We start from the raw sequence: 26168 nt of genomic DNA on the forward strand, positions 1-26168 counted from the left end.
TGAACCCATAACTTGTGGAAATCTAGACTATATTCAACCCCTCCAAAGACATTAGCTAATTCCTGGGGAGTTTACATTATTCCCACCACTCCTGTGATGCAGACCCAGCATCCTTGCACATTACCTGCACCATACCATGAGCACAGCACACAACAGGACAGCCTCTTCTATGAACAACCTCCATAAAAATCACACTTGGGAGTTTCGAGGGCTGCACTAAGGGTTTAATGGAGGCTAGGTCCTGAGGCACAGCCATGTTGCATACCTCATGGCCTTTTACCGTTCCATTCTCTCCCATCTCCTACGCATTTTGTTCTCTTTGCTTCTTCTCAATAGCAATACCAAAAAAAATTAGATGCATTTTCCCCATACATGGAGATTTATTCATCATAATCTGTTGCCTTTACATCTTAATTATTCAACTTCACTCCAAATGTCTTATTACAATAAATTCCTGATTAAATTATTTCACAGTCTGATGCCAGCTAGAATTTTACTGTATTACATAACATTTTCTGTGACTTTCTTCTGTCTTTTTTAAAAAGTAGATTAAGTTTTAAATATTTGAAGTAGTAAATCCTATCTAATTTTATATTCTGCCTTCATCTCACTTGAGACCATAAGCATTTTCCTGTGTGAATAAAAGCTCTTCAAAATCATGATATTTAACGTCTTTGTAGTATTTTTATTATATAAATGTATGTTAATGTCCTTATAATTCCCCTAATCTCGAGTATTGGTTTTCAGTTTTCACTATTGTAAATAACAATGCAAGGAACATGTTTATGGGTAAATGTTTGCATTTTTTATTCCTCTTCTGGAATTGTTTCCCAAAAAATGAAATTATAGGAAGGTATGAGAAGGCCGTTAAGCAAATCTCTAAGTTGGTTTTTCAGGATGCTTATCTAAGTTTAAAATCTCTCTGGCACTGTATGAAAAGGTGCTTATTTCCCTTCATCCTTGTTATCTTGTACTTATTTCACTTCATTCTTGTTACCTATATAAACCTGGTATCAAGTTTTTAAACTTCTGAATTGATAAGTGAAAAAGAATTCATCATTATATCTCTTTAATTACTAAGGAGGCTGAGAAAAATTTTATACAAGTTTAGCCTTTTCTTTTACAAAGAGTCTGTTCACGTCCTTTGCCACTTACCTAATAAAAGCAAAGTCTTCCGTCCCATCTAATCCTCCATCAGAAACAAACTCTTTTAATATTTCTGTTTGAGTTTTCACTGTAATTCGAGAGCATGTTCAAACTGCCATTTCTCATTTTACCAAATTTAGACAATATGTATTACCTCCTGGGTGTGGGGGCGGGGGGAAAGATTTGTCTCAGATTTTATAGCTTAATTTGGTTCCCACCAAAAGCAGACCCTGAGACAAGGATTTATGTAAAAGTAGTTTATTTGGGAAGGCAATTCTGGGAAGCACAGGGAGGGAGTGAAGGAATGAGGAAGTGTAACACAGAAGAGAGAAAAGCCAAATGCGTGGCAGGTTAATGAGTGAGTTATCTCTGTGGGCAACTGGGCTAACTGTTTTGGGGGACCCCGTGAAAAGGCAACTAAAATTGTCTCCCTAATTGCAAACACTCATCCTCATTGTTTGAAGGTTATTTCTGGGCCATCTTCTTAGCACTTCTGGCCTGTCCATCTTACAGGCCAAGTCCATTCTAGCAGAGAGAGAGACTCAGGAGGCCATCAGGCCAATCTGTGCAAGAATTGGCTCTGGTGGTCTCTGGGGTAGGCTGTAGGGATAGGGGAAGTGCACCAACAGCCCCTGTTACACTCTTCCTCCCGAAGTGTGATATTCGTGTTTTTATTATTTTTTAATTGTTGGTTGCTTTGATAATTTAAATAGCATACTCTAGATACTTATTCTCTTTTTTTGAATCCCACTTTGTGAGACAAGAAGATTGACACCCATGCTCTTTCTCAGCTCTTCCTCTTCCCTTCTGTATGTTACTCTCTGCAGCTACAAGGTTAATATTTACATTATTTCTGGCAATCGCGGCAGGACTTCTTTGTTATGACTTTAGGTTGACTCTAAAAACTGAGACCCAATACAAAACAATTCCATATTTATGATTATATAAGCGGTGCTTGTTAAAGACCCGAGTAATCTGTTTAGATTGTATTTCCTCCTCTGTGTGGACAATAGCTTGACCCAGTGCCACCTGAAGAGAAAACTACATTAAAGACTAAATTAAGGTTAACACACTACACTTCATGCCATGTATCACGTAGCATCATATTCGAACCATGACTTCTCCAACTTTTTGTTTTGCTCAGGGATTCTATTAGCAATTTTGCTCTCGGTTTATTTGTATTTAGCATACTGAGTTTTTTCTAAGCTCAAACATTGTTTTTATTCTATAGAGCTCTTCCTCTCAGAGCCCTGTGTTCTTTTCTTCCTGACTGGATGGGGGACTAACTGCTCAAGAGCTAATGGTTTTTTAAGTCCTCATGAGTCCCTTCTCGTCACTTTGTTTGATTCCACTGTTTTTAGTATTTCATATTCTTGGTTTATTCTCTCATTTTATTGGACTATATCCTAAATAAGAACATAGTCAACTTCCCTAGAACTTACATGCAGGAAAAATATATATATTCTGTCTTCACACTAAATTGATAATTTGTTGGATACAAATTTCTGGATTGAAAATAACTTTGTGACAGAATTTTCAATTTATTGTGCCATTATTTTCTACTCTCCAGGACAGTTGGGAAAAAAAAAAAAAAGAATTTGATGTCAGCATGATTCCTTGTGATTTGGCTTTTTGTCTTTGAAGATTTTAGGATCTTCTTGGAATTTAATTTAATCTTGGAATTGTGCAAGTTCAAGATACTGTCTAGATGTGTCTTTCTACAGTTATTTTTCTAGACAGTAAGTTATTTTAGCCTGAAAGCTCCTTTTTTCTTCAGTTCTGGGAAATCCTATAAATGGTGAAACCCCACCGTAACTTATCAGTTGTTGTTTTAAAAAATGGGCAGATTGCCACTGTGGATATTCTGTGATACTGAGTATCTTGGCCTCTTTTCTGACTAGGTCCCTTTCCAGTATAAAAAAATCTGAGAACTCTAGTGAGGAAATTCAGGGTATGTCAGTAAATATAATCTACTTCACTGTGGGCCAACAGAACTATTTGTGAGGCTACAAATCTTCCCAAATTCTAAAATGAGAAAAACTTTTCTTTGGAAGCTCCAAAATCTTCACCAGAAATCTTAGTTATTTCCAAATAATCAGATCTGTGTTTTGTTTTTCTTTTACCAAAAAAAAAAAAAAAGTTGGGGGGCAGTTGTGGGGAAGACAGCAAATGTTTTTGTACATACATGTACATATACATACATATACATACATATATATACATATATGCATGTGTATCTTGATAACAATCAATAATAAAATAAAAATTATGGCTTCAACCAATATTGATATAAAAATCCATATGTTCTAGATAACAGGCTGTTAGGTGTAGTAGATAGAAAAATGCCCCCCCCCACCCAAGATGTCCTACATCCTAATCCCCAGAATCTGAATAAGTTACATTACAAGGAAAAGAAATGTTATGGTTGCAGACAGAAATAAGGTTATTAATCAACTGACTTTAAGATAGGGAGATTATCCTGTATTATCTGGGTGGACCCAATATACTCAAAAGGGTCCCAAAAGTAGAAGGGGGCACAAGTATAGTAGTGTCAGAGTGATGCAGCTTGAGAAATTAGACCACCATTGCTAGCTTTGAAGATGGAAAAGGCCATATGCCAAGGGAAGCAGGTAGCTTCTGGAAGCTGGAAGTCAAGGAAACAAATCTTCCCGTACACTGGTTTTAGCCCAGTGTTGAACTTGTGACTTCCAGAACTGCTAAGATAAGTTTGTGTTGTTTTAAGCCACCAAATTTGTATTTTTGTAATACAGGTTGGCAGCACTATCTAGGAAATGCTATCATTTAGCACATTATTTCCATCTGGGTGAAAGTGAAAGCAGAATAATTATAATATACAATAGTTTTTTAAATGTGGCTTTAAATATAATTCTTGAAGAAAATGAAGGTGTACAATTGCCAAAATCTTCTCTTTGAACTACTTAAAATGCATATGGCAATGTTGAATTTCCTTATTTATTAAAAGCAACATTTCCAACTCACACCATTATATTTAGTTTAGATGACCATGAACTGACTGCAGTTTTTAATTTCACATCAGTTTGAAAAGTTGGTACTACTTGCCTTCAGATCTAGGATCAATACTGGTTAAGACCAAAGTGAGAACATTTGCTAAGGGACAGACGGCTTTTATCACTCCTTTCTTTAACTCTCTACAACATTTCAATTCCTATAAGTCATCATTCCAGAGTCCTACTAGGAATGCAGTAGAAACCACTAGTTAATTCCCTACAAAGAAGTTCATTCCTTTCAAAAATCTGTCATTGCATCTGGCTCCACAGTGGGCAGACTTGGCAAATAGGTCAACAGGCTTTCCTGCTTTGTTATAATGATTCATGGACTCTGAGTAAATCAGGGAGCTTAGCCGCTGCTATCTTTGTAAAACATGGTGTTTGGGTAAGTAAACAGGTATGTTTAGCCCAGGATTCAGCACAAGTTGAAATGATCCCTTGAGAACTAAAACACTCAAGGAAGGTTTAAAAAAGGGGGGGGGGAGCCAAAACTTCAGAAAAAAAGAGTCAAAAAACTGTGCAAGATGTTTAAGGAAGGTTATTCAGAAACAGTTGAACAGTAGTTTTTCTTCTCATCATACCAAACTGTAATAAACCCTTTCAGGCCTAATTAGGAATTATCATACAGCTGGGGTCAGCCATTTGCTAGATCACCAGGGAAACCATTAAAAAGCATGCACTTTGGAAGAAATTCAAAAGCAGTGCTATGGAAACCACAATTGAAATTATCTAGACCTACTCCAACAAGCATGGGGTGAAATCATGAGTTTCTAAAATCATAAACCAAATTTTTCCATTGATTTTAATATTTTTAATTACTTTCCTAAAGCCTGTCTCTGAAGATATTAAATACTGACAACCACAGGAAAAGTCAGCCAAGCAGTAAAGGAAAAGCAGTAATTGAGAAATAGGATTGTGCCCCAAATTCCATCTGCTTAAAATCTTAGAGACTTGGGACCTATATGACAAGAAATCACCACCACAATCATCAAGGAGTCTGTGGACAAGTCACTACCTGGGCACATAAAGCAGATTTTAAAAGTGGTTAAAAACTCCCTAGAGTCCATACTGTCTTGGTTCAAATCCAGGCTCTGCCACTTACTGTTGTATAACTAAGACAGTTTACTTAAATTCTGTGTCCTAGTTTCCTCTTCAGTAGAATAGTAATAGAATTGTTATGAGAAAGAGTTAATATGTAAAGTACTAAAACAGTGGCTGGGACATAGTAGGTGCTATTTACATATTAGCTGTAATATTGTTGTTACTTTTAAGAAATAGAACTTTGAAATGCCTGCAGCTCCTATGTACTTTAAGGCAAAGATTCCAACCTGTCATTTAGATAAATGTATAAATTTAAGACGGTGTTGTTAGTCTGTCTTCTATTTCAAGATCTCAGAACTTATTGTTTGTTTGTTGTTTTTGAAAGAATTTCCTGTCTGTAACTTGTAGAAAGCTTTCAAAGAAATGTAAAGGGTCAGACCTTTAACACAGGATTTCCCAAATTAAAGACCATATATTCTTTCTACAACTTGCCCCAAGCCTGAGTCTATGAATCTAAGCAGTCTGGGTGTGACACCAGGTGCTGAACCACCGTATCCCAGTCTACTGCTATTACTAACCTGCAAATGTCTAGCCAACTTCATTCTGCCTCCCTTCATGCCTGAGACTTTCACAATTCCTTTCTGGTTGAAACAGTTAACCCTGTGAGACCCCGTTCCATAGTCTACTTTCCTCCCACATAGTTGCACCCACTTCGCAGCTGCCCTAAGATAGAGTGCTTCATTGTCACGTACTGTGTCTGTCCTTGGAGAATCTCTGGCTTCCAATCTCATTAATTCTCTTTACTCCTAACACTGGTACCTGCAGCCATGAAAGGAACCCATCTCTGACACAGATGCCTCTGTGTCTCAGGCATCAGGAACTCCATTCAGGGTCCTTGTACCTTTCCCTCACTGGTATCCCACTACCAAACCATCTGTCCACACTGTTCTTTACCCTACTCCAGTAGCAAAGGGCAGGTGAGAAAGCCTGATAACTAAGCAGAAATCTGAGTAGGAAACAAATGCAGTTGTCCTTCTTTGACACCTACATACTTTACAAGAAATGTTCAGCATCTCTTTGGGGGAGAAAACCTAGTCAGGCACTCCCTCTCTCTCTCCCTTCTTCAAATGGGGAACTACTCTCTTCATCTCAGTCCTCAAAAATTACCTGAAGGTAGTAGGACTGTGAATGCTCGCAGTATGGTTCTGTGAACACTAGCCTCTCAGCAAGCACTGGTGCCCTCAACAACAGTTGGTTCCCTAAGCCTAGAAGTAGCCTGCTTAGCAAAATTCGTTCTCTTTCTGTGAGTTTTAGAAGCCAGTTATAGGTGGGGATGGGGGAAGGACTGACTCATATAACACCCAATATCATGCTGTTGCAATTATTTCTTATTTATCAGTTATGTATTCTTTAAGACACTATAAAGCCTTTTGAGGAAATTAGCACGTATGGATAATTAGGTACTCTATACAACCTATAACCCTCACAACTCTGTGGGGAATGTATTATTGTTCCCATTTTACAGAGTAGGTATTGAGGAAAATCTGACTCCCTAAATCATGTTCGTTTTATTAAACAAAACTTGAAGATCTGTGTTTACATTTTGATTAATCTTGGCATTTAGCAAAGTTATGCAGAAACCTAGCATATTTTTGAAGTTCATACATGCTGTAATATGTATTAATACTTCATTCCTTTTTATTGCCAAATAATATCCCATTGTATGGATATAGCACGTATTTGTCCACCCATCTATTTCTTTATACTTTTGGCTATTATGAGTAATGCTACTATGAAAATTCAGGTACTAGTGTTTATTTCTCTTGGGTGTATACCCAAGCTTGGGGTTAGTGGGTCCTATGGTAATTCTATGCTTAACCTTTTAAGGAACTGCCAGGCTGTTTTCCAAAGCAGCTTTCCATTTTGTTTGACGTTCTTGATTTCTCGGTTGTTTTTCCTCCTATCTGATTCCAGCTGGGTTCCTGAAGCACCAGTAACAAACCCCCAACAGAATCAATTATACTAACATTAGAGAATGCACTTCATACTTTTATTACCTTGTACTTCCATTAAGGTATCCTCATCCTTCTCTTTTTTCCTCTATTAAGGTATGTATTTACAGACAAAGAAAAATACTGAATACACATGTGCTATCGAGTAAAGGACCATAGAAGAACAGTATTTTTTTTTTAAAGATATCATTTATTTATTTGACAGAGAGAGAGACAGCCAGCAAGAGAGGGAACGCAAGCAGGGGGAGTGGAAGAGGAAGAAGCAGGCTCTCAGCAGAGGAGCCTGATGTGGGGCTTGATCCCAGAACACCAGGATCATGCCCTGAGCCGAAGGCAGAGGCTTAATGACTGAGCCACCCAGGTGCCCCCCCCCCTTTTTTAAGAACAGTATTTCTTTGAGAGTTTTTCATTTCATAATTTCAGTGACTGGATTAATGTTGCATGCCAAACCATCTTTTTCCTGGGGTAAATACACATGGCAGGCAAGGGAGCAATATATGTTTTAATGTTAAGAATATACTCCATCTTCTTCAACATTCTCCGGGTACCATTTTTCCAGAAATAAGAGAAGTAAATATCTGTGTTGGATATTTTAGCAAGCATTAAAATGAATATCAAACTTAAAAAAATTATAGAAGTAGAAAAAATTCAAATGGCTTAGAAATACAATATGCTACAGATTTCCCCCCCCCATTTATAGTAGAATATCGATACTGTGGGCACATGGAAAAATGGCAAAATCAAAAAATACAGTTTCAGAATTGAAACATCTCTTAAATCTTTTATCTTCCCTCCATGGCACCAAAGAAGTTGTTTACTAAATTTATTTTCATAAATATACTTTTTATAGGAGGGTAGCAAAACTATTTTGAAGGGGAAAAATTTCCCCTTCTAAAAGGCACATGATTTATTTATAAACCCCTGTTTACTGCTACTCTTGATAAAACCATAATTTAACTATTATCCATAAACTCAGATGTAAATGCCTAGCATAAAGTCTCAATGTGAAGAGCGTGGTTATGCATTAAAAGAATTTTTCATCATGGAATCAGTCGTCTTTTGACCAAAAGGCTCAGGCAAAAAGATAATAACTCATGTTACCCAAATGTCCAAGCACAGATCTAGCTTTAAGCACTGCTAGGTAGATTAGATGATATAATCAAGGTCTGTTTTCTCTCTTACAGCCTCTTAGCTCCATCCCTCTTTTGGGTTCATATTTTGAGAGGTTTTCACCTTACTATGTGACAAATTTGGTTCTGTTTATATTCCTTCATTCTCACATCCAGTAGCATGTCTTTGTCCCAGAAATCACAGCAAATACTCATTGTGAATCATTGGTTCTAAATGCATCATGTTCCCATTTATGAACCAATCATCATAACCAGAGCAGCGCAAAGTACTGACTGGCTTAGCTTTAAGTGACGGTGCCAAGGATGGAGTCAGTAACACACAAATATATGGTTTCAGAAAGAATTTATGGTATAGCTACCAAAATAAAGGAGAATGGATGCTGATGCCCAAAATATATAGGAAATGTGTACTAAAATGCTATTTTAATACAAGTTATTAATACAAGCAGAAATATAGTAAGATGATTGCACAATAGGAGAAAAAATTGATAAAATACCTAATCCTTACATTAAAAATTTTAATAGCATAATGGAGTAATCATTGATACAAACTGCACATTTAAAGCACACTGTTGAATAAAGTTTGACTTATGTATACACTCATAAAACTATCACAGTTAAGGCAACGAACACAGCCATTACCTCAATATGTTTCCTTATGACCCTTTATAATCTCCCTTCAAACCCTCCCACTCAGCAACCACTGATCTGTTTCCTATCAACATAAATTTGTTGGCACTTTCTAGAATTTTATCTGAATTAAATAATTCAGTTCATACTTTGGCTTGTTTCACTCAGCATAATTATTTTGTGATTCATCCATGTTGATTCTATCAATTTTTTTTCTTTTTTCTTGTCATGTCCATTGCATAGACATATCCCAGTGGATTTTTTCATCTGTGATGGAACTTTGGCTTGTTCTCAGGTTAACTATTACAAATAATGTGGCTATGTACAAGTCTTAGCATGGGCATACACTTTCATTTCTCTTGGGTAAGAGAACGGGTAAGTGAAATGTTTTGGTTATAAAGTAGATATATATTTAACATTCTAGAAAATTGCTTATTTTCCAAAGTGATTCTACCATTTCACAGTTCTAATCAGCAGTGCATGAAAGTTCCAGTTCCACATCCTTGCCAACACTAGGTATGGTCAGTCTTAAATTTGAAGCATTTCAATACCATGTAGTGATATCTTATGCTTTCATTTTTTGGTATCCTAATGACTAATAATGTTGAACATCTTTTCCATGTGCTTACTTACCACTCATATTATCTCCTTTGATGTGATGTCTGTTTAATACTTTGGGCCATTTAAAGACATTTTATTCATTTGATTATTTTCTTGCTGAGTTTTGATGAGTTTGAGTTCTTTATATATATTTTGGATACTAATCCTTTATCAGATAAATGATTTGCAAAAGTTTCTTCCAGTCTGTGGCTTGTCTTTCATTCTAAGACTGTCTTACCACGAACATAATTTCTTGAAGTTCAGCTCATCAATTTTCTCTTCAATGGATCTTGCTGTTTGGTGTCCTAAGCAAGAAATCTTTGCCTAGCCCCAGGTTACAAAGATTTTCTTTTATGTTATCTTCCGGAAGTTTCAGTGTTTTACATTTTAGATCTAGGATCCATTTTAATGTTGGTATAAGGCTGTTTCTTATGGCTACTAAATTATCACAAAATTGGTGACTTAAAATGATAGAAACATATTCTGTCATAGTTCTGAGGTCAGAAATTAAAAATCAACATGTCAGGAAGACCATACTCTCTCTGCGTATTCTGGAGGAGAATCTGTTGTTTGCCTCTTCCAGCTTCTGGTGGCTGCCAGAATACTTAGCTTGTGGATATCATTCTAATCTCTGTGTCTATCTTTCCATAACCCCTTCTCCGTGTTTATAACCCCCTTTGCCTCTTTCTTATAAAGACACCATAATTGAATTTAGGGTCCACCTAGATAATCCAGGATAATCTCTCCATGTAATCACTTTTTCTTTATATGGTAACATTTATAGGTTTCAGGGATTGGTACCTGATATCTTTGGGTGACCACTAGTCAGTCTAATAAAAATGTAAAAATGGATATCCAATTGTTCCAACATCATTTTTTGGGAGGAAGTTATCCTTTCTCCACTGAATTGCCTTCATATTCATTTCGTCCGTTTACATACAAAGTAATTATTAGTAGGTATGTACTTACTGCCATTTTGTTATTTGTTTTACTATTGTTTTTGTAGTTCTTCTGTTTCATCTCTTGCTCCCCTCTCTCATAGTTTGCTGGCTTTCTTTAGTGATATACTCGGATTCCTGTTTATTTTTTGCGTATCTATTACTGTTTTTTTGTGTTTACTATTATGTTTATATATAACATCTTATGCACATAATGGTCTCTATTATTAAGTTGATGGTCGATTAAGTTTGAGCCATTCTAAAAGCACTAAATTTTTACTCCTCTTCCCATCCCCTCACCCCAGTATACAGTGTCATACTCTACATCCTTTTGTGAATCCCTTGACAGATTTTTATAGATCTAATTAATTTTACTGCTTTTTGTGCTTCCTAATTTTCTTATTCCTGCTTATGGTCTTTCCTTTCCACTCAGAGTCCCATTTAACATTTCTTGTAAGGCTGCTTTGGTGGTGATGAATTACTTCAACTTTTGTCTGAGAAACCTCTCCTATTTTGAATGATAGCCTTGCTCGATAAGAGTATTCTTGGTTGCAGTTTTTTTTCTTTCAGCACTTGGAATGTATCATGCCACCATCTTCTGGCCTGCAAAGTTTCTGCTGAAAACGCAGCTGATAGCCTTAGGAGGTTTCCCTTGTATAAAATCATTTTTTCTTGCTGCTTTTAAAATTCTCTTTATCACTACTTTTTGCCATTTTTAATTACTATCCGTTTTGGTATAGACCTCCTTCGGTTGATTTTGTTGGGGGGCTTTCTGTGCCTCCAGGATCTGGATTTCTGTTTCCTTCCCCCGATTCAGGAAATATTCAGCTATGATTTCTTCAAATAAATTTTCTACCCCTCTTTTCTCTGTCTTTTCCTTCTGTAATCTAAGGTGAAAATTATTACACTTAATGGTGTCACTGAATTCCCTTGATATATTTTCACTTTTTTATTCTTGTTTTTGTTTTTTTATTCTTGTTTTCTCTCTCTCTCAGCTGGATAGCTTTCTATTATTCTGTCCTCCAGGTTGCTGATCTGTTCTTCTGCTTCCTCTAGTATACTATTTATTGAGTTCTTCATCTCTGATTGGTTTTTTATTTTCTATCTCCTTGTTGAGGGTCTCACTGAAGTCCTCCACTCTTTTCCCCAGTCCAGAGAATATCTTTGTGACCATTACTTTAAATTCTCTATCAGTTGTATTACTTATATCCATTTCATTTAGCTCTCTTGCTGTGATTTTCCCCCCTTATTCCTTCATTTGGGACATATTCCTCTGGCTCAACTTGTCTTACTTTCTGTGTCTGTTTCTATGTGTTAGAAAAGACACCTATATCTCCTGCTCTTGAAAGTAGTGGCCTTATAAAGTAGAGGTCCTGGAGTGCTCTACAGTGCAATTGCTCCTGTTCACCAGAACCTGGCAGCTCAGGGGTGTCTCCTATGTGTTGAATGCACCCTATTGTCGCTGAGCTTCATTTGCCTTCAGTTCAGTCATCTGCAATATTTTTCTTTGCCTTTTGTGGCAGGGTTTGGTCCCTGTGTTAGTGGTCCAGTCTGGGACTGCCTTGGGCTTGAGTTGGGTCAGACCAGGTGCTTGCCAGAGCTGCAGTAGCGCAACTGTAGGGCATCTCCCCATATTGTCCTGAGAAGTTTTCATTTTTGGGTGAGGCCTGCAGTCAGGCCAGATGTCTGCCCCTGCCCCACTGCTGGGACTACAGTCAGGATGGGTGTGTGTGTGTGTGTGTTATCTCCCCCTCTCCCTGGGCAGGAGTCACTTAGGAGTGGTACTGACCCATCAGGACTGCTTGCACACTGCCATGTTTGTGGCACCTCTTTGGATGGACTCCTAACCGAGGGTGTGCTGGAGGTAAGTCCACAGAATACAGGGATTGGGGCATGCAGTGTTAGCAAGATTGGTGCTGGTTTGCTGTGAGAGGAATTTGAGATGGCGGCAGATCTGTACAAGTTTGCAGGGCCGGGGTACACTGTTAGCAAGGTAGGTGAACAGCATTCAAGCTGTGCTGCTTCCTGCAGGTGTCTATGTATCTAGGCTGGGTGAGAAATGGCGCCCACCAGTTCCTTTGTTCTTGGAGAAATCTCCCTCCTGCATAGGCCCCAAGATTAGCAAACAAATCTCCCTCGTACACCCCAAGTGTCTTTCAACCTGCTGCTTCTGTATCTCAATGGGGTTGTTTGTGATGCTGTCTCTTCAAGGGTGGGGACTGTTTCCTGTCATCCCCTGGCCTGCCCAGAGCTGAGCCCATGATTTTTAAAGTACCAGATATTAAGCCCCACTGATTATAGGAACTGAGAAGTTAAGCCCTTCTGGTTTTCAAAGTCAAATGTTATGGGTAATCATGTTCTCTGTGCAGGTCCCCCGTGCCTGAGGTGCCTCATGTAGGGCATACTCCTTTCACCTTTTGTGACTGTGGCATCCCTCCTTCCTGTGGAGAGTTCTGTGGGTCGGTTTGGCTCTGGACCATGTCTCTACCCTTCCTACCCCCTTCGATGTGGCTTCTTCTTTACATTTAGCTGTGGAGTCTGTTCTGCCAATCTTTGGGTCATTATCTGGGTTATTTACACTGATGTGGATTTATCTAGGTGTATCCATGGACAAAATAAGCCTAGGATCCTTCTAGCCACCATCTCCCTGGAAGTCAATAAAGTTTACTTTAAAAGTTAGTGCAATGACATGTATGTATATCTGAAATGGTAATAATTATACACTTTCGATCTAAATGGCACAGTATATTTTTCTAAAAGAATTTTTCAATAATTTTTTAAAAGAAAATTGAGTATAGTACTTAACTATGACAGTCTTTCAGTCCATACACATACCTCTTAGACTTTACATCAGTGTGTTGCAAATAGGTTACAGGTTTCCTAGATACTTAATCTCTTGGTCCTTGGATAGCCAAGGTCACTTCTGGCCAAGAGCAGCCCTTGTGTGCCATAAGTATAATTTTCTGTGTGTCATGAAGTGGGGGGGCAGGGGAGGAAAGGGTTAGAAATCTATATTGCTTGGACATAGTATGGGTACATATGATAGATTTCAAAAATGGTTCCAATTCTTCCCCCTCCCTAAAGCCATGTCCTCTGCCATGTAACTTTGTAGGGCACTCCATTCTAACTCTGGGAGAAGCTATGTGCTTTGCTTTGGCCAATATGAGAAAATGTGACACAAACGGAGTTTTGAAAAATGGTTGTGCAATTGATCTTGCCCTGTCACATTCGGACACATAGCCATAATACACACCTAGGTTAGTCTGCTACTGGAGAAGACAGGTGGAACAGAATCTCAAGATGGATGTGGCTGGCAATAGATGAACACAAGTTACCTCTCTTGGAACATGGCTTACCTGCTTTTTAAACCCAAAATACTTGTTCAAAGCAAAGACACGGGGTTGGCTCTTTTTATTTCCTTCCCACGGCAGAAACTTAGGAACCAGGGAAACACATGATCTTAATTTCCTTTGAGGCACTAAGGGGTATTTCCCTCTCTACTATATACATTAAACATTAGAAAAATACATTTTTATTAACAGAGTTCTCATAGGTATGTCTATTCTTTTGGAAAACACACAAATCCTGTTGTAAACTGACCATGTGTTACAATTTAACTGCACCTTTCTCCTATAAGAGGGAAAATATTACTTATATAATGAGTGTCAGGGAGTTTTCAGGCCCATAAAGAGGGATTTAACTTAAAGGTTTTTATAAACACTAATAATATATATACTTTCTAATATAAAAGTACAATTTAGTTACTCCCCTAATGAAGGACATTCAGATTCCTCCAAATTTTTATTATAAACATCGCTTCAATGTATATTCTTATATATATTGCTCTGTGCACATGCTGAGTGTTTTCTAGTATTTCTGGAAATCTAGATAATGTATTGTTTATATGTATTCAAATAATATTTTTGAATAAATATATTTGATTGAATTGAATACAATTCAAATAATATCAAATCCCTTGGTACCTATTGACACTCCCACCAACAGTATAGGAGAGTTTCCATTTTCCCTATCTTGGCCAATATGCAATGTTATAAAACTTTACATTTTTTACCAATTTCCCTGATTACCTGGGAGACAGCATCATTTTAAAAGTATTGGCTATCTTTATTCTTCTATGACTTGGGTGTTAATATCTTTTGTTTGCTTCTCTACTGTATAATTTCTTTGCTTTTTATTATGAAAAATAGTTCTTTTGATTCTAGATTTTAACCCTCTATTATGCATTGACAAATAGCTTTTCTTAGTTTGTTGTTTTTACAACTGTTAACAAACTATAAAGAAATTTTATATTTTGTAATATATCTATTAATCTTTTATATTTTTGGTTTCTGGGTCTTCAGAAGCCTTCTCAATCTTGAGATTATACATATTTTCATCTTATAAGTAAATAAAAAACGTGTGCATCTATTTGCTGATCCAATGATACCATCTCATTTAATTACCATTTCATAAATATCTTGATTATCTGACTGGTTACCTTTTATCTTGGCTGTTTTTGCTCATTAAAATGGTATATGAAGTAAACAATTTTCCAGGTAAATGCAAGCCCAAAAAATCCAAGGAAATAATGAGAAACTAAAATTCATGACACAAAGTATTTAATGTATAAACAGGTTTGTTTTTTTTTTAATGTAGAAGTTCAAGGAGAACTACAAGGGTAAATCATAATTTGTCTGTGATAGATTTACATTAATGGCTCCAAAGAATTGTATCTCTGTTATCTGTGTTCCTGTGCAGTCTCCTCTCACACTGACTTTTAAGACTTGGCCATGTGACTTGCTTTGTTCAATTGGAAGAGGAGCAAAATGATGCAAACACAGGCTTGATAAATTCTTATATACCAAGGCTTGCCCTCTTGCAATGTTTTCTCTATCACAGGAATAAGACGAGTATAGCCTGCTGGAGAATGAGATGCCAGGTACAAAGAACAGAGAAGGCCCAATCTGTGAATCACAGACTTTCAAATGTCCCTGTTTTAAATCACTGAGTTTTAAGGTGGTTTGTTTGTGTAACAATGCATAACAGCTACAATTTGTGGAATCTTATCATCTCTCTTTGTCTATGTCTGTGGAAGAACAAATGGATAAAAATTAAATAAATGGAAAAAACGAATTTGAAAAAAAAACCTTAGTCTTTCAGCAAACTGTAACAATAACTGGACCTGCTGTACTTCTGTTGTATTCCCCCTTCTACTTCAGCTATTTAGTCCACTTAAATAAGTATTTACAAGAATCAACAGTTCAGTCTGTTATCCAAAAATTCTATAGTACAGAATGAGAAACCTGTATCAATGAACAAAGAGTACATGATAAATATTTTTATTTTTAAACACTGAACTGTACATCTTTCATATAAAAGATGAAATTCCACAGACGGTTTTTTAAAAAAATTATACTTACTAATACTTTCTTTACATTTTTTTTTACAAAAGCCAATTTCCTCTAAATTTGCAGCTTCGTTCCATAACTTTTACAGAATCATAATCTCTTGAATATATTTCTAATATCCTTTAAAAAATAAAAAAATTTGTACAAGATAATTTTATTTAACATAGTAAAACTTAACAGGTTATAGTATAACTACCAACCTTCTGGCTATCACTGAATACTTTTCCACTACAGAGAAGCCAACATGTTGGAGTAATCAATTGTCTGTATTTACCTTTATTAAAAAGAGGTTTTTGGTAGTGAGAACAAATAATCTCTCATTTGTTGCTTGAAAGCCTAAAATAGGATCATTGGTTTCTAGGCTTGCTACTTGCTGCTTAGCAACCTGTCCTACTTGCCTGCCTTCCTTTCTGTTGTAAAGCACAGTGGACATGGGAGCAGGCTGACGGTAGATGAATACTCGACGAAGGCACTCGCACAGGGCTGCATAGGAGTAATTGGGAGCACAGGCAAAAAATTTTTTGTCTCTCTTTGATGCTTGGACGTAGCCTGACAAGAAATAAGAGATAAATAAAAACGCATTAAAAAGAAGAAAAATGTGGTTAAACATTTAATATTTCATAGTTTTTATTATAAATTAAAATGCCTCAATAAAATATACACCATAAATATTCAATAGTGGTTGAATTCTGAACCATTAATGATTAGCCATAATCTGTTTCTCCCACTGGTGCAAAAATAGCTTTAATTCCTAAGGAACAAAATAGGTAGGGTTTCACTCTTTAAGAAAAACAAAACATAGTTCCTTATTATTTCCATGAATAATTAAAACGCTAAAAATCTAAAATCAATAGAACAGAAAACATGTCAAACTATCTTTAAATGCCAATTTAATAATCAGTTAAACATCAGATTCTTGATTTCAGCTCAGCTCATGATCTCAGGGTTGTGGGATTGAGCTGAGCAACTGGCTTCACGCTGGGTGTGGAGCCTGCTTGAGATTCTCTCCCTCTCCCTCTCCCCCTCCCCCTGCTCGCGCTCGCTCGCATGTGCATGCACTCTCTCTCTCAAATCTTTAAAAAAAAATAATTAGGCTCATCAATCACAGATGTAGCATTACAGAATCTTCTTTATCAAAGAAATGGGAAAAAATTATGGAATACCACTGTAAAGTTATTTCAGGAGTGTGTCCATAATATAGGCCCCAAGCCTGAACATACTAATACGACAATGCATTCTCTTATTCCTGTAATGTTAGTGGTATTTTTATACACCAATACCAACAATGTAACAGGATTTTGTTGTACTTCAGCTTCCAGAAGTAGAACCTTGAGATCACAAGCTGGAATGAAAATTCAAGTATCTAATTTTAAAAACTCAATTAGAACATCCCTTGAAAACTAAACTTTGAAAAAATCTTGTCTTTGAAAAAAATCTTTACAGGTTAAAAGGGCATTAATGTTCTGAAATATAAATTAGGATTTTCAGATTGGGACATGGTTATTAAATGTCATAACATGTGAGATAAAAAATTGGACACTAATGTAAATTGAGATCTCACCAAATAATGAGCAAAGGAACGACTGAGCACAGGAAGATCACTACTTTTTTTTTAAGACTTCATTTGAGAGAGCACATGTGCAGGCAAGTTGGGGGAGGGGTGGAGGGAAAGGGAGAGAATCTCAAGCAGACTCTGTGCTGAGCCCCACATGGGGCTTGATCCCACGACCCTGAGATCATAACTTGAGCTGAAATCAAGAATTGGACCCTTAACCAACTGAGCCACCCAGGTGCCTTTCAATATTGGATTTTAATATTAAGCAGGGTTTGAGGAGGAAAAAGTGAAGGGGATATAGATACCTATTTGAGTATTTTAGAATTAGCGCTCCAGGCTAACCTTGAGAAAATTAGTAATGTATATAACATCTCAAGACTACATATCTAATGTAATGTTGATTTAACTTAAATTCAAGCACAGAATTCATCTATAACAGATTCAGGGATACAAATGAAGAATCTGAGCATATAAAAATTATATGATAGCACTTTCTTTACTGAAAAAAGATTCAGAATTGCAAACTGTAGTACAGAGGCTAAAAACTGTGTTTAAATTTTTCAACAAAACCTTGTATTCCACATCATAAAAATCCCATTTGGAGTCTGAATTAACCAGTTTAAGCAGCCTATGTTATTAATTATAAAGGATAACTGACAAATCTCCTCTATAATTAAGGTTGTATTCAGAATGTATAATTTTACTTCCTGTTGCCAGTTCAAAATCCTCAATATTGAAGCAATAACTGTGTCTAATTTATATAAAAAACTTCTCCCACACAATATTATTTAGACATAAAATCAATTACTGGATAAGTCTACAATTATGTAGATTAAAATTTTTTGAGACATAGTTTTAAAACCATTTTACCTTTTATCCTACAGAATAAATTTGATTTCCGCTTACCACCATTTCCCTAAGTGTTTTCATTATAATGGCTCTCTTTTGCATAGAAGTTCCATGAAAGATGTCTCCTCATATGCATTATCTTAAAGCAATTTTATCACGTTTTTGAAGATTACTCTGAAGAAACCTGAATACAAGTTCCATGTAGGGCATTACGAAGCCCACTGTTCAGGTTCTAGTTCAGTATAGTTTACTTGGAATAAACAAATGACTGATTAGAATGATTCAAGTGGTTAGATAACCACTTTGATTTCCAGTCTGTCCTGGCCTTCTGTACAAGCATTAAAAACATTAATTCTACTGTTCTGTTCCAAAAGTACTAACATTCATCAGCTATAGTAAAAGCAACCAAATTATAGCACAGATCAGTCCAAATAATTAGGACAGCTCAAATTAAAAAAAAAAAAAGAAAAGAAATGAACTTAAAAAAAATGACCATAATTTTTGACATAATGGAAAACACTTGCAAAGAGTTTGCTTTATACCTAAAGCATTGAAAGTTGCAATGTGTTCCCACATATCATCTTGTTTGCTGGAGTGTGGTTGCCAGAGTAGGGCATCAACATCATGGCGCAAACAGAAGCAGGGCATTTCTTTAGGATCCACTATGACAGAGAAAAGGTACTGGTTGCTCCCAAGATTCACCTAAAATAAAAAGTGACGAAAAATAATGAACAAATTAATAATGATGATGCCAGTAACTGACACACAGTACTCTGTCAGCAGCTTTTCTAAACTTTGTATATGTATAATCTGAATGCTCCTGGGAGAAATGTGCTAGTGTCATGTCCATTTTAAAGCTGAGGAAAGTGGTACACAGGTACTTTAAGTTAACTTGCCCAAGGTCAGCTGGTATGAGTGGAGCTGAGATTTGGACCCCGAATCCATGTTCTTTTTTTTATTTTAAGATTTTATCCATTTATTTGACAGAGAGAGAGACAGCACAAGCAGGCGGAGCGGAAGAGGCAGGTAGAAGCAGGCTCCCTGCCGAGCAGGAAGCCCAGTGCGGGCTGGATCCCAGGACTCTTGGATCATGACCTGAGGTGAAGGCAGATGCTTAACCGACTGAGCCACCCAGGTGCTCCAGGAATCTATGTTCTTAAGCACTATACTATACTGCCTCTTAACTGTTAGTAACCTAGTTTAAAATATGACATAAAGCACTAATTTACAGGCAGAATATTTTTTAAACCATAGAATACAAATATGAAGTTTATAAATGGTTAACTTGTAATAATTACCAAGAACAATGATAGCTACTAGGATTTATAACCATGTGCTTATATGCCAGGCATGTTATAAATATTAATCTCAACCTATAAGGCTATTACATATCTTCATTTAATAGATAAAAGAACATACTTGGAAAGTTTTAGAACTTGTTTTAGGCTACAAAGAAAAACCACAGGGCTGGGATTCAAGCTCAAATTTGTCTGTTTACAAATTATTTACTTTGATGTATTATTTAATTACAGTATCGATGTCAAGAATGTTCATTATGTTAACTTTTATTGCAATACTGATGACTAAAGGAATTCATTTTAATACAAAACCATCAGGTTGACACTCATATTTGGATTCTACCTAAAAGAATACTTCTTTTAATGAAATAGGTTGAAATAATATTCTTTATAGAAATGTTATTATCAGGGGCACCTGGGTGGCACAGCGGTTAAGCGTCTGCCTTTGGCTCAGGGCATGATCCCGGCGTTCTGGGATCGAGCCCCACATCAGGCTCCTCCGCTATGAGACTGCTTCTTCCTCTCCCACTCCCCCTGCTTGTGTTCCCTCTCTCGCTGGCTGTCTCTATCTCTGTCGAATAAATAAATAAAATCTTAAAAAAAAAATATTATCAGAGTTAAAAATGCCTAAATACCATACCAACAAAATCACATCACAAATGGAGAAAACATAAAATATGCATAGTACTTGATAAATACTGAATTGTTCTCTTGAGTTTCAGAGCAGACTGAAGAATAAAACGTTGGGTTAAAATGAGAGGTAGAGACCTGACCTGTATTCAATAGGGAAAACTATGAAGTGGCTCTCCAGTAAGAGGGTTTGTGCGTACAGCTGTGCCAGCATAGGCTCCTGGTCAGAGCAACCCCATTTCTGTTGCCCCAGCAATGCCTGGGGATAGGGCTTTTGTTTTTTCTCTACAGAAGGGAGAGAGACTGGCAGGCAGTGTTCATAGATTATACCTGTGTATATATACTTACAAGGATGTTTACTGCAGCTTTGTTTATATAACAGTGAAACACTTAAAACTGGTACATTTATTCTTAGGAGGAAAAAAAGGGCCCTGTATTCTAATTTAGACATTCCTTCTCTTCCACTCTCATTTTATACGTATCTCCATTACAGTGGAGTCAAAGTATTAATAATTACAAAACAGCAATTTCACATGGCTTGCTTTGGCTCCTGCTAATCAGTGGCTAAGTGAGGTTTATTTTCAAAACCACCAACTGCCTTTTATAGTAAGTTTGATGGCTCCAACACTGCTTCAAGCTCTCTTCCCTGCATGTCACTCTAACATTCTCATTTATTGATTTACCAAGGGCTTTCACAGAAGAAAAAAATAGTTGAAATACAAATATGGGTTGAAAAACATTTTCATAAAAATGCATTTACTTTTATGAGCCAAGTGCCTTAAGAATGTATTGGGTATTAACAATGAAAATGATGTACCTCTGATCCTCACATATATGAACAGACAACACTGAGAGAACAGAGGGCCCTGAATCACCACCTAAAAGGCTAACCACTGAGGGAGATCAGTCATGAAATAAGAGGATGGGGGTGTAGGTTCTCTTGCTATGTGCCCCTTATTCTGACTTAGATGTTCCTTTTCTTCCACTCCCGTTTACTTTATACATAGCTCCACTACAGTGAAGTCAAAGTATTCCTCATTACAGGAACAGCAATCTCACAATGTTTGCTTTTGCTATACCTTTCACACAGCATTCTGCCTGGACTCTTCTTGCCCTTCCTTGCCTGATGGATTCCTTCTCACCCTCCAAGACTCCATTCAACCATCAGTTGCCCTAGGAACTTCCCCTATTTCCATGGCTATATGAGCTGCTTGAACTCTTAAGAACCCCGAATATCAAGTATATCATTCCAAATGAATTATCATATTTATGTGTGATTCTTAATATGCATGTATACCATCCATGGTACACTAATATACCCCCCCCCCAATGTCCACATCTTAATCTCATGGAACCTATGAATATGTTACCTTTCAGGGCAAAAGGGGCTTTTAGATATGATTAAGTTAAGGATCTTGAAATGGAAAGCAATCCTGGACTGTCTGAATGGGCCCAATGAATTAAAAAGGGTTCTTTTTTTTAAAGTTTCATTTATTTGTCAGAGAGCACGCACACGCAGGGAAGCAACAGGCAGAGGGGGAGGGAGAAGGAGACTCCCCGCTGAGCAGGGAACCCAATGTAGGGTTTGATCCCAGACCCTGGGATCATGACCTGAGCAGAAGGCAGACACTTAACCAACTGAGGCACCCAGGCACCCCTGAGTTGTAGTATTTTTGATGGTGGAGGGTCCTGCCTCGATGTTGATGACTGCTGACGCATCAGGGTGGCTACTGCTGAGGATAGGGGTGGCTGTGGCAATTTCTTAAAATAGATAACATGGTGCTTTCTGCATTCATTGATTCTTGATTTCATGACGGTTTTTCTGTAGTATGTGATACTGTCTGAAAACATTTTACCCATAGCAGAGCTTCTTTGAAAATTGAGAGTCAATCCTTTCAAACCCTGCCTCTGCTTTATTAACTAGGTTCATGTAATATTCTAAATCCTCTGTTGTCAATTTCAATAATCTTCTTGGCATCTTCACCAGGAGTAGGTTCCAACTCAAGAAACCACTTTGTTCATGTCATAAGAAGAAACTGTTCATCAGTTCAAGTTTTATCATGAGATTGCAGCAATTCACTCACATCTTCAAACTCCCCTTCTAATTCTAGTTCTCTTGCTATTTCCATATCTGCAGTTACTTCCTCCACTGAAGTTTTGAACCTCTCGAAATCATCAACAACTTCCAAAGTCCTATTAATATTGGTATTTTGACCTCTTCCCAAGAATCAAGAATGTTCTTACTGGTACCCTAAATGGCAAATTTTTCCAAAAGGTTTTCAACAGATCCATCAGAGGAATCACAATCTATGGCAGCCATAGCCTTATACAATGTGTTTCTTAAATAAAACTTGAAAGTTGAAATTACTCCTTGATCCATGGAGTACAGAATGGATGTTGTGTTAGCAGGCATGAAAACAACATTAATCTCATTGTACATCTCCATCAGAGCTCTTGGATGACCAGATGCATTGTCAAGGAACAGTAATACTTTGAAAGGAATCTTTTTGCTAAGCAGCAGGTCTTAATAGTAGGCTTAAAATATTTAGTAAACCATGTTGTAAAAAACAAAACCAAAAAATGCTGTCAACCAGCTTTGTTGTTCCATTTATATAGCAAAGGCAGGTAGATTTAGCATAATTTTTAAGGGCTCTAGGATTTTCAGAATAGTAAAGGAGCACTGGCTTCAACTTAAAAACAGCTGAATTCCCCAAGAAAACAGTCAAGCCTGTCCTGTGCGGCTTTGAAGCCAGGCACTGACTTCTCCTTTCCAGCTATGAAAAGTCCAAGGTGGCATCTTCTTATAATATATAGCTGTTTGTCTACATTGAAAATCTGTTGTTTAGTGTAGCCAGCATCACTAATGATCTTAGCTAGAATTTCTGGATAACTTGCTGTGCTTCACCTTGCACTTTCAGGTTATGGAAATGGCTTTTTTCCTTAAACCTCATGAACCAAGCTCTGCTACCTTCAAACTTTACTTCTACAGCTATTTACCTCTCCCAGCCTTCATAGAATTGAAGAGAATCGGGTTCTTGATTTGGATTCACCTTTGGCTTCAGGGAATGTTGTGGATGGTTTCATCTTCTATCCAGACCACGAAAACTTTCTCCGTATCAGCTAAGGCTGTTTAGCTTTCTTATCACTGGTGTGTTCCCTGGAGTAGCACTTCTAATTTCCTTTAAGAACTCTTCCTTTGCATTCATAACATTGCTAGCCATTTGGGGCAAGAAGCCTAGCTTTGATTTTCAAGTGAGAGACATGTGATCTTTCCTTTCACTTTAGTGCTTAGAAGCCGTTGTAGGGTTATTAATTGGCCTAATTTCAATACTGTGTCTTAGGGAATAGGGAGGGTTGGAGAGGAAGAGAAAGGAATGGCAAGGTTGGTCAAGCAGTCAGAATACATACAACATTTATAGATTAAGTTTGCCATCTTATATGAGCAAGGTTTGTGGCACCCCAAAACAATTACAATAGTTAACATTAAAGATGACTGATCATAGATGACCATAACAAAATGTTTCAAACTTTTTTATTATAATAATTACCAAAATATGACAAGGAAACACAGTGAGCAAATGCTGTTGGAAAAATAGCATCACTAGACTTGCTCAGCACAGGGCTGCCAGAAACCTTCAATTGTGAAAAAATCAAACCAAACCAAACCAAACCAAGAAAAACAACAAAAACACTGCATCTATGAAGCACAATAAAACAAGGTACGCCTGTACTTTATGCCATACTCAAAATAGTACCTTCTCTTCTGAGCAGGCTTCTCCAGTGTTAATAAAAAGAAATAAGGCAACAATAATTTATACCTCTCCTATAGAACTTATCTCATTTTCTTTATATGCTCTTTGAGGGTGAGGACTATGACTCTAGGTAAGATACTTATACCCTATTTTATTCTCCTGTAAATATATAATAATAATAGTACTTATTTCACAATTGTTATAATGAGTAAAATATATTTCAAGTGCCTGCATAGTGCGTGGCACTTAGACCTTAGTAAACGCAAATATTCTTTATTACCATTCTAGGCATCTTCTATAGATTCTTTTTTTTTTTTTTTTTAAGATTTTATTTATTTATTCGACAGAGACAGAGACAGCCAGCGAGAGAGGAACACAAGCAGGGGGAGTGGGAGAGGAAGAAGCAGGCTCCCAGCGGAAGAGCCTGATGTGGAGCTCGATCCCAGAACGAGCCCCATAACGCCGGGATCACGCCCTGAGCAGAAGGCAGACGCTTAACGACTGCGCCACCCAGGTGCCCCTATAGATTCTTCCTTAAATATTACTGCATTCCAAATTAAACAAATGAGATGAACAACATTAATGAGGAAAGCATAGAAACTTAGCAGTGATCTTCATGGAATCATACAGCACTTAATTTTATGCCTAAGAAATGTGTGAATAGCTATTAAAAAGAAAACCCTTACTCTGTGTTAATCAGCATAATTCATTTAGACACATTTTTAAACTCTTGCACCATTTGAAAACTAAGAAACACAAAATTCATTATTCTGTTTGTCATATTATTGTCAAATAAATTCTATTTTCTCTATAGTTCCGCCTGTATGTCCATCACTTTTAATTTTATACCTTCCTATAATGCCTGTGTTTCAGTAGTTTGCAGATCTGCCCAGAAAAAAGTGAACAAATTATTCTTGAAATAAGATTTGGATGCTCTAAATATAGTCTCAAAACCAAGTTTCTGGAAGTTTTAAAAACAAATTAAAATTAACTAGTCTGATGATACTAACTGCAAATAATAATATACTGTGAGATAAAACATACGCTTTAATGAGGTAAACAATTTAGAATTTTTCTATGTGCAGTAAGAGATTGTGTAATATTCATTCTACCTAATAAATTCCAGCCTTCCTTGTCTTCATTTTAAATCAAGTATTCCACACAGCTAAATAAACAAGATTATGTCACTAAAAAACAAAAAACAAAAACAAACCATTGAAAGATATTTAATCTACTTCTTGGGTTGGTCAGTGGCCATGATAGGAAAATAGGCTTATAATTCCATTCAAAGTTGCAAACTAAGAGTGGACAAAGGAACTTAAAAACAGAGTTGCTCGTAATATTCCATTATTACACCTTAGTGTCTTTGGACGTTTATGCACATTTTTATTGCTGATATTGGTAATTTATGTCTTCTTTTTCCTTGGTTATTCTGGCTAGATACTTGGCAAGTCTGATCTTTTCAAAGGATGAGCTTTTGGTTTCACTGCTTTTATTATTTTCCACCGATTTCTGCTCTTACCTTTATTGAGTTTCCTTTCTCCTGTTTGCTTTAGATTTGGTTTGCTCTTCTTTCCCTAGTTTAAGGTGCAAGCTTAAACTATTAAGTTGATACATTTTTTCTTTTCTAATATAACGTGTAATGTTATAAAAATTCCCTCTAAGCACTGCTTTAGCTGCATCCTACATGTACTATGCTTCATTTTCATTCAATACAAAATTTCTTAACTTCCTTTGTGAGATCCACTCCACTATAGCTCATGGGTTATTTAGAAATGTGTTATTTAATTTCCAAATTATTTGTGGGTTTTCTAGATTTTTCTGTTTTACTAATACCTAATTTAATTGTTACGGTCAGAAAACATTCCGTTTATGATTCTTATTTTTTAAAAATTGTTGAGGATTATATGGCCAGAATATGGTCTATTTTGGTGAATGTTCCATGTCTCTTCTGGGATTCCGATCAGATGTAAATGCTCCTAAATGCTCAGTTTTTTTGTTTTAATCCCTACCCCACCCCTCACTTTGGTTTAGGTTCTACTAATTTTTAATAACCTATTTTCAAGGTCACTAATTCTTTCTCTACGGATGTACTGAATATACTGATGAGTCTGTTGAAGACATTTTTGTTGCTTGGTATCTTTTTCTAG

General features: G+C 36.7%; 1 protein-coding gene across 2 annotated transcripts in view; it reads right to left on the bottom strand.

The window, feature by feature from the left end:
* Nucleotides 1-15128: 15128 nt before the first annotated feature.
* Nucleotides 15129-26168, bottom strand: part of NUDCD1 (NudC domain containing 1) — a 77017-nt gene continuing 65977 nt past the window's right edge. For both annotated transcript variants that reach the window (XM_040625829.1, XM_008689263.2), the window contains 2 exons: nt 18881-19040; nt 15129-16483 (listed from right to left, as the gene is read on the bottom strand). In XM_040625829.1, coding sequence (XP_040481763.1) covers nt 16191-16483; nt 18881-19040 — 453 coding nt within the window. In that variant the 3' untranslated portion in view covers nt 15129-16190. The remainder of the gene's footprint in view (nt 16484-18880; nt 19041-26168) is intronic.

Source organism: Ursus maritimus, unplaced genomic scaffold (genome assembly GCF_017311325.1).
Source record: "Ursus maritimus isolate PB19 unplaced genomic scaffold, ASM1731132v1 scaffold_9, whole genome shotgun sequence".
NCBI classification, from domain to species: Eukaryota; Metazoa; Chordata; class Mammalia; order Carnivora; family Ursidae; genus Ursus; species Ursus maritimus.